The 12,697-nt window shown below is 37.0% G+C and overlaps 1 protein-coding gene across 1 annotated transcript in view; it reads left to right on the top strand.

Moving 5' to 3' along the window:
* The window catches only part of LOC144445338 (short transient receptor potential channel 7-like), a 30,593-nt gene extending 18,714 nt beyond the window's left edge, over positions 1-11,879 (top strand). The window contains exons 5-10 of the mRNA XM_078134877.1: positions 4,250-4,392; positions 5,122-5,897; positions 6,151-6,349; positions 7,170-7,349; positions 10,082-10,123; positions 11,319-11,879. Coding sequence (XP_077991003.1) covers positions 4,250-4,392; positions 5,122-5,897; positions 6,151-6,349; positions 7,170-7,349; positions 10,082-10,123; positions 11,319-11,879 — 1,901 coding nt within the window. The remainder of the gene's footprint in view (positions 1-4,249; positions 4,393-5,121; positions 5,898-6,150; positions 6,350-7,169; positions 7,350-10,081; positions 10,124-11,318) is intronic.
* Positions 11,880-12,697: the final 818 nt, after the last annotated feature.

The raw sequence follows: 12,697 nt of genomic DNA, 5'->3' as shown, positions 1-12,697 counted from the left end.
GTCGGTGGCGAAAAACTAGGCGGGCCGGGTGACCGGAACCAAACAAATTTGTTTAGGCCTTTGTGGAACGTGAACAATCTCCTTTCAAATTTGATTTTTTGTGTCCATCCATTATTGACAGCTATATTAGTCTGGTGGTATTCATCATCGGATGATTCGATACCACGTTGGTACCCAGACTAATACAGCTGCACCTAAGTACTAACAATTAGTGCACACAATGAAACAAATAAACATAAATGAAATATTAATTTTAAAAAAATTCAGATATAAGAAAAAACTACATCTATTCCCATTTGGCAACAATTGCAAGTCAATTTCTCTCATGCGCCGACCTCGTATCCGACATGCAGAGGCAAGTTTAGTCGCACAATTATCATATTAGCGATGATATGAAATAACGTAGAACGCTTAGTCAATATTTTGATGGATTTTTAATAAATACACAAATACCATATCAAAGTAGATTTCAGAAAAACAATTTTAATGAAACTTATTAATTGGTTTACATTTCAAATAGTGAATACTCAAGCACATCATGTACAATGTACGCATGCGTTGTCTGTAGCAACTCATTTGTCATGGTTCATGTGTAGACGAAATAAGAAATATACACACTGCTGAAATGAAGGTTTAGTGGGTTGAAATGAATGAAATCAGTAATATTATCTTTCAATCAGCATAGATAAATGCATCGTATGTGTATGGAGTGAAATAAGGGGTGTGCCTGAAAATACCAATAACATAAGTTATAGTGTAAACATAGCTATCGCAAGCTTAGTCAGACATGGAGTAAACACAAAATCCGCCATAGTAACTGGGTGATGCTAAACACAATGTTAATTATAACAGTGAAAATTAATTAAATCATTAAAATTGCGAACATTTCCTTGTTTGGAATTTAGTTGTCGTCGAATATATATATTATTAAAGAAGCGCCTTTACTTATCACTTTTTTTCTAAATGTAATCAGTTAACTCTTATAAACACGTGACTTTGTCAAATATGGTCATTTTTTGTCAAAGTCTAACAGTAACACGAAATGGAAACGAAAGAGATAGACAAGTCCCGCGTGAAAACATTCAAAGGCATTCGAATTTCGCTTCTAGTCCAGCTATACGGTATCGTTACGATTTACACCTCCACTCACGTATAGTCAAAAGAGGTTTAGTTATAGACCACGTCGACACCCAGACTACTTCGAAGATGAAGCTTGCCCTTCGCAATTACTTATGCCTCTAATTAGATTCCATCAAGTAGTGGCTTGCAACCTTCCGATTGAGTTTCTACGCCGAGTGTAACCGCCTTTTGTTCTTTCTCATGATCTTGGCAGTCACTTCATAGTTCGTTGAATTAAATGTATTATCTTGCATGTATTCCTTCACGTACATACAAAGGTGTTATCGAAAACTCTGCATCCTAGTAAGCTAACTTCTAAATGTAAGGCAACCCCACTCCATCATCTAACAGTTACGTTTTCATTTCGCTGTTCCGAAAGAATGAGTTGATAAGTCTAGTCACGCATAAAAAAAGTCCGTTGAAATTCGATATCAGCTAATAGGACAAAACCGAATACTCGTCTTCATAAGCTTACTGCCGGGACATCGAAGCTGTAGCAGGGGTTTTCAATTCTCTCGCTTCTTGGGCTAAGGCACACAGGGGACAGAATATATGCGATATGCAGTCACCAGCTCGACCTCCAACGATATCTCTCTCTTCTCGTATCGCTTGACGAACACCGGAGGCGCAGAAACAGTATAAGATTGGTACGAACACGGACAGGCCATGAAGTAGGCAACTTTTGTCCACAGCTCTAGCATTTCTTCCTGCTTGTATACATGGTAAAAAGTATGTGACGATACACACACCGCAATCTCCGAAACATCCGAAAAGACCGAAAGACCAATGACGACCCATTCTATCGTTGATAGTAGTAGCGAGGTGTGGTGAGGTTCGATTGACTAAAACTCTGTCACGTAGTGGACGCTGGGGTAGCTATGAGCAAAGTGTCGTCAAAATATAAAATTTCCTCAATAGATAGTTCATTTTTTTTCATCTTCCCATGTTGACCATTCCATTACCATCACGGGGGTGTCATTCGCCACAGCATGCCTATATTTACCTTATGACTTCATTCAAATATGGGGTAACTTTTTGCTAGGATATTATATATTTTAGTTATCAACACAAGGTTCATTTTTGTCACTGCGCAGATTATTCTGTTTCCTGAAATTCTGTAGCATCCAAAAAGAGTACCCCATATAATGTATGAATCTTTTGGCAATAGTGTAACCCGAATGATCATTCGTTAATGGTAAAGAATTAACTAAATCAAACAACACCAAAATAGATTGTTACCATGGTTTCGCTATGTATGTTTGAGGTACTTGGGGAATCTTCGCGCCAACGCCAAAACCAAGTTACGTAATGAAAAAAAAAGATTTAATTAAATAGAGTGTCGCTAGGATACGGAATATTACAGATACTTAACTGTGTTAGAAACCGGATTTCTTAAAGCCGAAATACAAACACTCTTGCTGTACATGGTACATGCACATGGCCCACATAACCTCAACATCAGCAAATCAAATGCAAACGAGTGACACTGTTCTGTCACAAATGTGGATTAGACAGGTAATACTTGGTTAATTTAATCGTATACGCCTCAATTCGTAGAGATGGCGACAAAACCACACAATTAAACATCTTTGCAGTAAAAAAGATCATCCGATATTTACAGCGTTTTGCCAAATTTGTGTTTATGGGTGATTTATAAAGTAACATGTTTACACAAATAAACACACTAAACTCCATGTTGCTATTCGTAGGCAGACATATATAGATCAATTAGAATAAACTGAAAAAATAGACTCGAAATTCCATAAGGTAACTTAAATTATTCTTCTAAATTATATTTGACACATTTTCATTTAGTCTAGGGAAAAATCGAAATGAATGTCAAGCTAAGAATGAAAATGCCATCACAAATACACGTATAACCGTGACACGTATCAATGTCAACCATCTGTGTATAGTGTAGCACTACTTGGAATTCTTGTAGAATGGAAATCCGGCTTAATCTAAGACTTGATGGTGGGGACCCCTGAGGAAACCCTTTTCTGTCCTTTCATACTCGGGACCCATCCTGGGATAGTTATTGAGATGGCTTTTGAAGTGCAGTAATTGAGCGTGTACTGTGTGCTGACATCCGGGTATTTCTCAAGCAGGACTTCTTCTATTTTTTTGTTTTTGGCTAAATATCTCTGATAGTGTAATCACAATTGTTACGATTCTGATCTACGCGTGGGTTGGCATTTACTCTGAGGGTGTTGTCTTTAAGATGAAATACAAACTTCACCAAATAAAAACAGAGTTCCGCAAGAGATGAAGTTCTCTAAGTGTTGAATCCATACTAAATTTTACAAGCTGACAGATAGAGAAAGTATGTAGGAAATAATCTAATAGTACAGTACTTTAATAACACTACCTGGCTGAGTTGATTGCAATGTAAGGCCTAATAAAAAAAATTGCGTGGTTCCGGTTACGCTCAATTTTAGAATAGGTGGGGTAGGTAGATTGTTTATTTCATCTTATTATATTGTTTTGTGTGTGAAAGTGTCTAGTTCGGATAGTTATGTTTTCAGTTGTTTTCCAAATGATCTCTGTGTTATTAATTCATCCCATCAGCTGTACAGCCAATACAGATTGGAAGACCAGTTTTAAAGTGTCTTTTTAAGTTGATGGCAGTTTCTGCATCCACTATTTCTCGTGAGACTACACAATTTTTTGCGATTTTTTTTCTCGAATACGTAAAAAGAAGTTTGGGGTCGGCAGTGAAAAGCTAGGTGTCGGGTCGGGTAACCGGAACCAAACAATTATTTTTGTAGGCCTAATTTAAAATATTTCTGCTATGTCAGCCAATGCAACTATTCAGTTGGTTCAACAATTAGAAAGGCGCGTAAATAAAGTATTGCAAGAACAATTGGACCTTATGACAAATTCGCAAAGTTTTTTTTTTTTAATAATTTAATAAAAACTTTTTTTTTAAAAATGAATCAAAATGGATTTTAGCAATTGGCAGGCCAATTTCCATTTACTATCACATGATTGGTTAAATCGTCTTTGATTGAACAATAACTTAATCCAACAGTTAAAACTTACTAAATAATTTTACCCAAACGTATTTGAATACCATTGTTGACAATTTTGATTTAAACATTTTGTTTTCTTTGCACTGTGTTTATTTCAGGGATGACATGGCAAGAGTGTCGAGTGTTGTGGAAGAAGGGCTACAAATCATTTCTGGAAAATATCCAGTGGAAGGTGTTTGACTTTATAACGTTTGCTTTATATTGGGGCTGGATAGCATTACGACTGACAGTCATTATCAAGGTAGGTAGAGACAGAGAGAGACAGAGAGTGGGAGAGAAAGAGAGAGAGAGAGAGAGAGAGAGAGAGAGAGAGAGAGAGAGAGAGAGAGAGAGAGAGAGAGAGAGAGAGAGAGAGAATATGTAACGTTTTCGTGCAGATTCAAATTAGCATAATTAAACCGGATATTACGTTTAATTTGAAAGCGAGTCTATCATCGCGGCCCTGTTGCATTCTGTGCCGGGTATTTCATATAACATGGGAAGTTCCTCAGAAATAAACTCTTTAAACGCTTGCGGTCACTTTCAAATTGTTAAAAAAACTCGAACCTATTCTCAGTTCAAATCAACAACAAAATCTGGGATCACCGTACACATTTTTGAAATGAAGATTAAAATGATATCTAAATTTATGTCCAGTATAAATAACTATGTCTATGGGAAGATAAGTGAATATAGATTTCCTTGAACACAAAACGGTGAACTCCCTAATTTCTATTATCATTTCAAAAGGACCGGGAACAATTTTCCTAGCACAAAGTATGGAGATAATTGAACTTTACAGTGAAATTTGCTACCATCATGATTAACATAAATGAATATGCATTAGCCACCGTCGCATTTTGCATTAGTTGGAATAATGTATGCAACATACCTTCATGGAACTAACATAGGTATCATGTTGAAAAATATATTCTGAATGTTAAATCTTTCTGTGTTTTTCACTAACTATTATCAATTGCATCGTTTACAGGAAGCCGGTAGCACCTTCGAGGAATCCTTTGTTAGCTCGTACCTAAAGGACCTCTATCTCAGCAACTTCAATTTCTCGTTATTTGCCCAATACAGTGAAGGTTATTTCTTGATACCCAGTGAATACGACAGCTTGTCGTCAAATGCCGAATTATTCAATGAGGACACATTCGGAACAATAACTTCGATCAATGAAACGTTCGAAGACATGGAGTTCGGCAGCGCCCTCGACGACATCGAAGTCGTCCGCCGTAATATCGATACTTTGAACGGAAAGATCGACTCTCTTATTGGCGACCATAGGAGACTCGAAGTCAACTTGAGTCATGTTTTATCGGCGATGACAGAAAAACTCGAGCATTTGAATAACATTATGAGCGAAAACATAAATAGATTTCAATCACGCGGTAGTGTGGATCATGTTGGATCCCTACCACCGACCACGTTTGGCCAGAGTGACTCCCACTTAGAACGGTCGGCGAGAAAACGATGGCATGCTTTTGACCCGGTTCTTATTTCAGAGGGCCTGTTCGCCGTTGCCAAGGTCTTCAGTTTCCTACGTGTTATACGTATTACGGTCGTCAGTATGCATGTAGGACCCATGCAGATATCTTTGGGACGTATGATGATGGATATTGTGAAATTTCTGATGATATTTTCGTTAGTATGGTTTGCGTTCTCTGTTGGTCTGAATCAACTCTATTGGTATTATTCTTATGAGTTAAAGTTGGACTGCAAGGTACACAACAAGACGGTCTGTCCCCAGCCTTTTGGAACGTAAGTAAGACGTTAAACACACTAATTTAAGGGGAACGCGAGTAAGGGATATAGATACATGTTCGCATAAAACGTTGGGTTCTGGAGAGTTATTTCTAGTCATGATTATACATGGTAAAGTGAAAATGCCTGTATCTAGATCAATATTTTACTTCTATAAGGCGTAAGAAGCGACTTTTTATATTTCCTTTTAAAGAATATCTAGTAATCCCCACCCTTTCGTTTCTGAGGAACGGTTCATTTTATTTTGCAGTATACCCGATGCCCTGGGCACGCTCTTCTGGGCACTTTTTGGTGTGACTGAAGTCAATAAATTGGATATAGAGGGCGCTGATCATTGGTTCACCGAAAATGTTGGCAGAATGATGTACGCTGCATATCACGTGATTGCGATTGTTGTATTGCTGAATGTACTCATAGCTATGATGAGTAATACATACACACATGTAGAAGTAAGTCGGATCAAATCTTGAAATCGAAAATGAGTTTTTTGCAAAAATGAGAAAAAAAAATACATTTTAATAGCGCCATCATCGACTGTATCTTACAATCTCGGGAAGATACGGGGTAAAGATTCCCTATACACATAGCTCTCTACCCATGCTATGAAATCCTAAATCTAAAAATTATCGAAACCGCATGTATCTTATCTTCAGCCTTAACTCTGTAAAGTTATAAAAAAAACGCATCCAAGTTCACACACCTATATAAAAAAACCAACGACATGAAAAATGCCTAGGTTTTAGAATGACTTGATATACAACCTGACCTTCTTTCTTACTATGACGTCAATGTATCCTGATTTCATTTATTTTACATTTTCACCCAAACTTGTTGGTGCCTCATCGGATTTTCTCAACATAAATATTACATTATCCAATTTAGTATTTCGAAAAAAAAATTATGAAGTTTTTGATTGGTATGATAGAGAGGTTGCCTGCAATGAATCGCACTTCTTTAGGGAGAATAAATTCTGTATCAAGTCTTTCGACAGTCGAATGAAAGTCATGTAGTATTTTAGCTCAGATATTTGCGTGCGTGGTTTGAAAATGTCGTACGCCTGAATATACCATAAAACCAGTCAGATAGCTAAGTCTCTAGGTCTGGGGGAGCACTTTCTAAACAGTTTCCCGTTAACATAAAATTAAATTAAATTTTATAAGGCGGATGTCTGTTGGATCGGAGTAAAAAGTGGAAGTCTAAATAGGATATTCATATTGAGATTAAGATAATTATTTGTGGAAATTCAAGCAATTCGAATTCTTTTCACAGGAAGATGCTGATATTGTGTGGAAATACGCGAGATCAGGATTGTGGGTCAGCTTCTTTGGAGAAGGGGAAACACTGCCCCCACCGTTCAATGTATTACCAACGGTCTGGTGTATCGCGAAAAGAATCAAACGTTTACGACGACGACTACGACGTCACAGAACAATGTTGGAGAATAAATTGGTGAGACTTGCTAGTTTTCTAGTTACGTTAGATTCTATACTACAATGTCCTATTGTTGAACTTACATAATCAACAAAATTTAATAACATGTTTATTTTTTGAAATCAAAGGAGTTGTCCTTACATATTTATTTACATCTTATCACAATGCAGATAGTAATGAATACTTTTAATAAGTTAGAAAATATTTTACATTATCGTAACATTTAGATAGACTCTCCCAACAAAGGCTCAGCGAGCGACAGAGAGAGATAGTTACAGTGACACAGACATAGATATACACAATCATACATTTGTCAGTAAGTCAGTAAGTCAGTCAGTCAGTCAGTCAGTCTATATGTCCGTCTGTCAGTATGTCTGCCTGTCTGTCTATCTGTCTGTCTGTCTATCTGTCTGTCTGTCTGTCTGTCTGTCTGTATGTCTGTCTGTCTGTCTGTCTGTCTGTCTGTCTGTCTGTCTGCATGTCTGTCTGTCTGTCTGTCTGTCTGTGTTTGTTTGTTTTTCTGTCTGTGACTGTGATTGTGCGCTATTTTCAGGGGCACAGTATTGTCTGGTCACATTTGTTCGATTGCACACTCTGCATTTACTTATTATTCCAAATATTGAGACATGTTGAATCGTTATAATGTCGAGGGATTGGTAGACCTCTCACCAGGAAATCGGTCAAATAACACATTGTATAATCTTTACTGCTATGACATCGTGTCCTAATTCCAGGGGATCAATGAATTCGAAAAACATCAATTTCTCGATTTCCGTTTCAAACCCCTTTGTTGATATCTATCTGACCACCTCATCATCAACCGCACTATCCACACGCTTTGCTGTTAAGTAGAGTTTCATTATTATGTGCACTGATGCCGGTCTAAAATAGTGTCGGTTACAGACCATGTCACTTTAAGAGTTGCATACAGTGCACTTTTATCTATTGCAACATTCATTCTGAATGGCGGACTGTGAATGTATGCTCCAACGATTTCTTTTGAAAAAACATGAACGGAATGATGGTAACATATTCTACATTTCATTTCTGAAAACAGTCACCCATATTACCTTGATGGTAGACGTTTTGGTAAAAGCCAAATCATTTCCGCAGTTCTGTATATTTAATGCTTCACTAACCTTACAGTTAGTTCTGTAATACACTTCGTTTATTTCATGAGTTCCTTTTACTCTTCTCTTGGGATAATCATCGTGGTAAAGAGCGTAAAACAACTATATATGTCGCATAAAATGCTCAAGATTTCAATATACAATCGAAGCCATGTAACCTGAACCAGAGCGTTGCCAAGCTGAACACAATTTTACCGGCATTGTTACATTTCATTGTCAGGCCCGACAAAATTTCCTTGAGACATTGCTACAATTTCCTATGATACTGCTATTTCAACATATGATTAAAAAAACGGTAAATGGTTTATTCTGAGATGGATATGCTATTTTCAATGTTTGGACAAATACACATACAAATACACTGTTACGTTACATAGTATATTTAGTGTGGTAAGGCCAAAAAAGAAAGAAAGAATTGTTTCTGGTCAGCGCGCATCACTTAAATACCTCCGCGTCGGTCTTTTTTTTCAAGTTTGTCCACTCCATGCACTCTGCAGATTCGTGGGGAAACAGAAATAAAATAACCCTCCCTACTTCAGTGAAGATAACTGCAGATCCAATCATGAACAAGCTAATGACATCTGCCCCACATACACACTTGCTTGGCCTTATAATATAAACGTCGTGGTTCAGAGCGTTTACCTGTCGCTCGAGATTTCAAGAATCTACAATCGTAACAATGTAAACCGAAACAGAGCGCTGCCGGTCTCGACAATTTTTACCGACATTAATTGCTACATTGTATTTCTGATGACGCGACAACATTTCCTTGTGACATTGCTACACTTTCCTATATGATACTACTGTATGACAGATTTCCAAAACTAACCGGTTTCTTTTGGATAGTGCTATATTTACAATGGTTGTACTTTTTTTGAATAGTATACATTGTTACGTTGAATAGTATAGGTAGTGGTGTTTCCAATGCTGAAGTAATCCTGTATATGTTGATACATAGTAAATGAGTTGGCAGTAATGTTGTCACTAATGTAGTATATGCAAGGTTTTGTCGAGTTAGGCAATGAAATGTTACTAGTAGCAATATTAAAAAGATTTGGTCGAACATGAAACTAAAATGTATCAATAAATATTTGTCCACAATTTTATCCCTCCAGTCAGACGATAAAATGTGGCCATGCTAGTATTTCGAAGCTTTACATCAAAATTGTGCAACGTTAGGTAAATATTTTTGGGAACCTGACAGTAAAATATAGCAATGTTTGAAAGATGTGAGCACGACGTCGGTAAAATTTAGCAATGTAACAGATATCGGTCGAGTCCGAAGGTAAAATATAGCAATGGATATTAGTAATATTTCGGTGGAGCCCGACGGTAAAATACAATGAGTAATAGTACTATGTCAGTTGAGCCCCACGGTAAAATATAGCAATATTAGTAAAATGCACATGTGCGTCGAGCCTGACGATGCTTTGTTTCATGTTAACTGTATGTCATTATACATGTATGACATCGTCTAGATCTGGAAGGTGAGGGGTGGGGTGGTTGTAAAATATTCTGAGAGAGAGCAATATACAAATGTAGGCATTTGCTGAACAATATATCTTCCCTTTCTTCTTTCGCCCATATTTTAAATACTTCATTTGTATGCTTCCTTTGCAGAGCAAAGAGTCGATGGTACGACAGAACAATAAGAAATATGAGGTCAGTAGATCATACAATAAGCGGCGAGTAAATCATCTCAGTTCTTTGATTTTTACATCATTTTCCTTTTAGTACAATTACTATAGAGCAAATGGGAAATTCAGTATCAAATGTCGCCGTTGGATATGTCGGTAATTTGCATATCTTACAAAATGCGTTTGTTTGATCTTCAACCCAGTAGCTATGTAATGTTATGACATTCGTGTGTTTAGTGAGTCAAATAATCAATTTACAGTTTTAAAATCTCGTCTAGTATAAAACGTTGTGTTAGTTGTGCCGCGTCGAGTTAAAGCACGTACAGTCGTTTTGAATTCGAATTCACTGTGATAAGATTTGTGCTAAATATTAATATAGGTCGTCGCTGTGAAGCAAACCCTGCTCCCCATCCCCAACTTGGACAATAATGATATAAATAATGTAAAGTTGGATGTTGCATGGAGTTGTTAAACACCTCACTTTATTCACTGCTCATTATGACCTTTCATCGGGTGAATTTCAGATTTGGTGGGGGGGGGGGGATGTAAGTTGTACTTGCTTTGATCGATTCCAAGGAAGCAACACCTCCTGTAACAATACAAGACCAAATTGTAATGATATGTTACAAATTAAACATCCCTCTCTACCATCACTTATTACACAACTCCTATGCTCATTTATTAGTTGAATGGTTAAATTGATTTCCATTCTAATGCAAATTGCAGCAGTTTGCGCTCCAATTTTTAAGGTGCATCTCTGTAAAAAAAAATCATCGATAATGCGATCGGTGGTTGAAGTTTGTGCATTGCACTGACAAAAATATGGTTGCTAGAAGACCTATAGCTGAAACATGGGATGTTACGAACTACAATTGAGGCTAACCCAATATTTTGTAATTAAAGATGCCTTATTCAAGTTTCAACCAATTTCTTTCAATTGAATAAACATTTTCTCTCTATAAGAAATGTTTTATACAATTTTTAAAAGAATGTTTACAGTACGTTTTGGCTCATTTCATTTTAATGACATTATGACATTGAATATTAATTTGCATTTTTGAAGGTAAAATATAGACTCACTGATAGCAACCTAATTTCGTTTGATTCATTTGAGTTTCAATGACGTCACTGCATTGGAACCTGCTTATTTCTAATTTTGAACACAAAATGTCGATACACATTATATTTGCCAAAATGTCGTTTTTTTTATTTGCACACAGGAAGTCGTTCAACGTCTGGTACGCAGATACATCTTTGACAAACGCCGACGCGGTGACGATGAAGACGGCTTAGATCCCGTACTGACGGAATTAAAACAGGACATCACAGGGCTGAAGTATGATATGTCCGAAACATTAAGTAACGTAGATGATAAGATGAAGGCACTGGGGAAGAGGTTGGATGAAATCGAAGCTATGGCAACGGGAATAAAACGACATCCCTCTATACGAGTATCACCTTTGATGAAGAAACGATCTGGGGATGAAGGTTCGTTGTCTAGTGTACCAGAGCAAGTTGATGCGGAGGTGGAAGCCCGATCGCGAGAACGATCGAGTTCGGAGACCCTATCGCGGTGTTCAACACTAACTTCGCAGAGTTCCAAATACTCAACTCGAAGTACATCTTTAGAGTCTGTTGGTGACACGTCATCATTATCATCATCGTCATGGAATGAGAATCCCGATGCCTTAGTACCGTTAAGGGAATGGGGTCATATAAGTTACATCGACGAAGTTAGTTCTTATGGCACATCGAGCAATACCTCACTGCACTCTAATTAACATATCACTTTCGGATTTCTTATCACAAATGTTAATTTACACCAATTTTGAAAACATTTTGAGAATGCTACAATTAATCAGAGACACATACCATTTTTGTATAAGGCGATATAAAAGAAAATATGTTGCCGATAACACTACTGACCCTAATTTAAGCTGCCGACTCTGAGTAGTTTTTCTTTATACATTTAAGACAAAAACATAAGACATTATTAGTGTCTTCTTGACCTTCGTCTAAGTCGTTTATCTTTCCCCGGTGATGTCTGTACGTATTTCATCAAAACTTAACGGAAGGGGTATTCCGACAGATATTCCGCTTGTTTTTTGTGTCGAAGTAATGAAAAGATAAAATAAAATAAAATAGAACAGTATCTGGACCTACCTATTCTATTTTGTGAGGCCATGTTATTGGAAACACGTTACAATTATGTTCCCCCTACCTATAATTATTACTTACAATAATGCACTATACATCTACCTCTCCGCTTACATACATTAAAACCTCGAGTTGGACAGCATTTCAGTTATAAGTAAACTTTTGGGAACGACAAATACAATTTATGTAACTGGCAGAATTGCTTTTTATTAGACCAAGTCTAAGTGGTAGGCTAGATGCTTTCTTTCAACGTTAATCTCGCCTGTCACAGGAGCTAAATCTTTGCAGATAATGGTAACTATTTGACAGAAATCATAACTTTATTCTAGTTCTGATTACCTGTTACACGTTACAAAACCTTTGCAACAGTGAATTTTATAGGTAATTACGCGAAGGCTCTGCAGCCTATATGAAACAGTTTACAGTCATATTTTGCAGGAAG

Source organism: Glandiceps talaboti, chromosome 14, assembly GCF_964340395.1.
Source record: "Glandiceps talaboti chromosome 14, keGlaTala1.1, whole genome shotgun sequence".
NCBI lineage: Eukaryota > Metazoa > Hemichordata > Enteropneusta > Spengelidae > Glandiceps > Glandiceps talaboti.
Note: the sequence above shows the minus strand (reverse complement) of the source record. Positions and strands in the feature narration are given on the sequence as shown.